Source organism: Saimiri boliviensis, chromosome 11 (assembly GCF_048565385.1).
Source record: "Saimiri boliviensis isolate mSaiBol1 chromosome 11, mSaiBol1.pri, whole genome shotgun sequence".
In the NCBI taxonomy this organism is placed as follows: Eukaryota; Metazoa; Chordata; class Mammalia; order Primates; family Cebidae; genus Saimiri; species Saimiri boliviensis.
This window is the reverse complement of record NC_133459.1, coordinates 117,943,398-117,947,837: the sequence shown is the minus strand read 5'-3', so window position 1 is coordinate 117,947,837 and position 4,440 is coordinate 117,943,398. Positions and strand designations below refer to the sequence as shown.

At 43.9% G+C, this 4,440-nt stretch overlaps 1 protein-coding gene across 1 annotated transcript; it reads right to left on the bottom strand.

The window, feature by feature from the left end:
* Positions 1-2,893: 2,893 nt before the first annotated feature.
* On the bottom strand, positions 2,894-3,841 carry LOC120360539 (large ribosomal subunit protein eL39-like). The gene has a single exon (XM_074381441.1). It carries the CDS (start codon positions 3,196-3,198, stop codon positions 3,043-3,045), a length of 156 nt encoding a protein of 51 aa, XP_074237542.1. The 5' UTR covers positions 3,199-3,841; the 3' UTR covers positions 2,894-3,042.
* Between the last annotated feature and the right edge of the window lie 599 nt (positions 3,842-4,440).

Below are 4,440 nucleotides of genomic sequence, written 5' to 3'. Positions count from 1 at the left end.
CAGGCAAAATAGTAAGACCCCCATCTCTTTTAAAAAAATTTAAAAATTATAGCCAGGCATGGTGGTACTCAGGAGGCTGAGGTCAGAGGATTGTTGGAGCTTAGAAGTTTGAGCCTGCAGTAAGCCTGTCTTAAAAAAAAAAAAAGTTTTGAAATAAGATCTCCAGGCCGGGCGCGGTGGCTCACGCCTGTAATCCCAGCACTTTGGGAGGCCGAGGCGGGTGGATCACGAGGTCAAGAGATCGAGACCATCCTGGTCAACGTGGTGAAACCCCGTCTCTACTAAAAATACAAAAAATCAGCTGGGCATGGTGGCACGTGCCTGTAATCCCAGCTACTCAGGAGGCTGAGGCAGGAGAATTGCCTGAACCCGGGAGGCGGAGATTGCGGTGAGCCAAGATGGCGCCATTGCACTCCAGCCTGGGTAACAAGAGCGAAACTCCGTCTCAAAAAAAAAAAAAAAAAAAAAAAAAAAAAAAAAAAAAAAAAAAAAAAAGAAATAAGATCTCCATGTCAATTAGACATTCTTATTCCTGGCTTATAGGAGGAATAAGCTAGATATATACTTGAAATATGTTGAAAAAAATGATATTTGATTGAATTCTTATGAAGTGCTAGTTGCATATGGTTGGCAAATTTAAAGAATCAATCTAACACATCTAACATTACAACTTAGTAAAACTGACTGGGTGCAGTGGCTCACGCCTGTAATCCTGGCACTTTGGGAGGCCTATGAAGGTGAGGAGTTTGAGACCAGCCTGGGCAATATGGTGAAACCTCATCTCTTCTAAAAATACAAAAATTATCCAGGTGTGGTGGCTCATGCCTGTAATCTGTAATCCCAGCTATTCAGTAGGCTGAGACACAAGAATTGCTTGAACCCCGGAGGCAGACACTGCAGTGAGCTGAGATCATGCCACTACACTCCAACCTGGGCAATGGATCAAGATTGCCTCAAAAAAAAAAAAAAAAAAAAAAAAGCCAGGCGCGGTGGCTCAAGCCTGTAATCCCAGCACTTTGGGAGGCTGAGGCGGGTGGATCACGAGGTCAAGAGATCGAGACCATCCTGGTCAACATGGTGGAACCCCGTCTCTACTAAAAATAAAAAAAATTAGCTGGATATGGTGGCTCGTGCCTGTAATCCCAGCTACTCAGGAGGCTGAGGCAGGAGAATTGCTTGAATCCAGGAGGCGGAGGTTGCGGTGAGCCGAGATCGTGCCATTGCACTCCAGCCTGGGTAACAAGAGCGAAACTCCTTGTTTCAAAAAACAAACAAGAGCGAAACTCCTTGTCTCAAAAAACAAACAAACAAACAAACAAAAAACAAAAACAAAAAAAACGGCTGGGCGTGGTGGCTTATGCTTGTAGTCTCAGCACTTTGGGAGTCCAAGGCGGGCGTATCACAAGGTCAGGAGTTCAAGACTAGCCTGGCCAATATGGTGAAACCCTGTCTCTAAAAAATAAAATAAAATAATAAGATAAAAATGATAGTAAAACCTTGCTAACTCAAAAACTTACTTTGGAAACTTATAGAGAGCACAGTGGTTAAAAGCATGGGTTTGAAATTAGATCAGTGCTTGGCTTTTTTTTTTTTTTTTTTTTTTTAGACTTTCAACATGAGGGCTTAGATTTGGGTTCTACTACTTGTCAATTGTCTTTCTAATTTCAAAGCCCATGCTTGAGCACTTTGCTAAACCTAAGATCCTTTATCTGTAAAAAAGGAACAATCACACCTACCTTTTAGGATTTCTGGGAGAATTACATATAAATAATGATAGGGTTAGCACACTTCTTGGCACAAAGAATGTGCCAATATGTTACAGCTATTATTAGCACAGAACAGGATCATTTCTCTTGGCATCAATTTCTACAGAATAATCCTATTAATGTTGGAAATGTAGGTGATTAAGTTGAATCCACACTGACACTCTGACTTAACCTGGAATTACATCTTTGAATAATCTTTGGGATCAGTTGGCTTATTTAACACTTGTCTCTAAGGTATAGAAAAATGCTAGTTATTTGAGCTTTCTATATTTAGGATTCCAAACCAATTAAAAACTTACCAGTTATCCAAAAGAGACTGTGATAAGGTTTTCTATTACTCAGAAACTTTGACCAGTTACTTTTTTGTTTTTGTTTTTGAGATGGTGTCTCACTCTGTTGCCCAGGCTGTACTCCAGCCTGTGATGCAATCTCAGCTCACAGCAACCTCCACCTCCTGGGTTCAAGCAATCCTCCTGCCTCAGCCTCCCGCGTAGCTGGGATTACAGGCACCTCCCCCCACCACACCCAGCTAATTTTTCTATTTTTAGTAGAGATGGGGTTTCACCATGTTGGCCATGCTGGTCTCAAACTCCTGACCTCAGGTGATCTGCCTGCCTCAGCTTCCCAAGTGTTAGGATTACAGGCGCGTGCCACTGCTCCCGGCCGACCAGTTACTTTGCTTGCACCAAGTTGATCATTCTCACCCCTAGATGAAAAACAGTATCAAAGCAGTTTTGGTTGCAAATGATAGAAATTCAATTAATATTAGCTTAAGCTAAAAAGGAATGTATTGACCTCAATGTTGCCAGAGGTCTGCTTCCTTCTGTGTGCTGGCATCAGTCTGTAGATAGCTTCTTCCTGCACAGAGTGATGTTAGGACCATGGGCAGCTTCAGGCTCGTGCGGTTCTTTCAGCTTGAACGCTCAAGGGAAGAAAACTCCTTTCTTAGTAGCTACAAATCTTAGAGAATATTTTTTTTTTGAGATGGAGTTTTGCTCTTATTACCCAGGCTGGAGTGCAATGGCGCCATCTCGGCTCACCGCAACCTCCGCCTCCTGGGTTCAGGCAATTCTCCTGCCTCAGCCTCCTGAGTAGCTGGGATTACAGGCACGCACCACCATGCCAAGCTCATTTTTTGTATTTTTAGTAGAGACGGGGTTTCACCATGTTGACCAGGATGGTCTCGATCTTTTGACCTCGTGATCCACCTGCCTCGGCCTCCCAAAGTGCTGGGATTACAGGCTTGAGCCACCGCGCCCGGCTCATGTGTAATTTCTTACAGACCCAGCTTGGTTCTTCTCCAATGTCTCCTTTTGGAGTTGTACCTGATTTTATTACCAGTTTTCATCCTAATCCACTGGAGAATGGGACGATTTTGCTTTTGTTTCTTGGCCAGGAATTGCTTAATCCTGAAAGTCCTGTGAGAAGACATGGTGAGAAATGGAGTCAATCACACACCACAATGGCAGAGAAAGGAAGAGAGGCACAGAAAGGAAGAGAGGGTAGAGAAATAAATTTTAAAGAAGATTCTTAGTTTAGAGTAGGTGGGGCACTGTGGTCATCTCGCTAGAACTGCATGGCCAGGGGAGGGGTGATTCCCCAAGAGGAAATCAGGATCTGATTCCTCACAAAAAGGCATGGTAGGTGGGTTTCATCCCTGTGAGGTTGGTGGAGCAGGGCAGCTAAGAGGGTGGCCCTCAAGAAATGAAAATAAGAAAAAAAGAAAAAAAAAAAAAGGAGGGTGGCCCTGACGTTGCTGGGGGCTTGAGGGCGGGATACCCAAGAGGCAGGGCTCAGTTAGTAAAGTTTAGTTTCAGAGCTTTATTTGCACTATCCCTAATGTTTCCTTGGAGTCATAATTGAATTAACCACTTTGTTTTCTTCTGTCCTCCATTTGTTTTGGGGGAGGGTTCGGAAAGATGCGCCTGTGCCTGCAATTAGTGTCCTCTCTTCTCTAGCTGTTCTTAACTCTGAGCAGTACCTTTTGTATAGGGAATCATGTTAATTTTTTTGTTTGTTTGGTTTTGTGTTTTTTTTGTTTTTTTTTTGAGACGGAGTTTCGCTCTTGTTACCCAGGCTGGAGTGCAATGGCGCGATCTCCGCTCACCGCAACCCACCGCAACCTCCGCCTCCTGGGTTCAGGCAACTCTCCTGCCTCAGCCTCCCGAGTAGCTGGGATTACAGGCACGTGCCACCATGCCCAGCTAATTTTTTTGTATTTTTAGTAGAGACGGGGTTTCACCATGTTGACCACGATGGTCTCGATCTCTCGACCTCGTGATCCACCCGCCTCGGCCTCCCAAAGTGCTGGGATTACAGGCTTGAGCCACCGCGCCCGGCAAAATAAATTTTTTAAGAAGAATGGTACAGTGAGAAGGTAAAACAAAGATGTCCGCAGCAGATAGTTTGGGTTGGATTACCCAAAAACAAAGACTTCAGCATGGCCATCTTGACATCTATTAAAATACGCATTTATTTTGTGAAACCACACACAATGTTTCAAAGGGGCATAGGGTGGGCCATTCTTGACTCAAGGGTATTCTCTCTGCTAACTAAGCTCCACATATGGTAAACATCTGCCAAAAAAAAAAAAGTTATCCTCATATATTCTGCATCCTAAGCAGTAGTGTGTGCAGAATTACATGAAAAAAAAGAAAAATTGCCGGGCGCGGTG

Bases quoted from the DNA above. Each gene is read 5' to 3' on its own strand.
- LOC120360539 (XM_074381441.1), bottom strand. From the start codon at position 3,198: ATGTCTTCTCACAGGACTTTCAGGATTAAGCAATTCCTGGCCAAGAAA.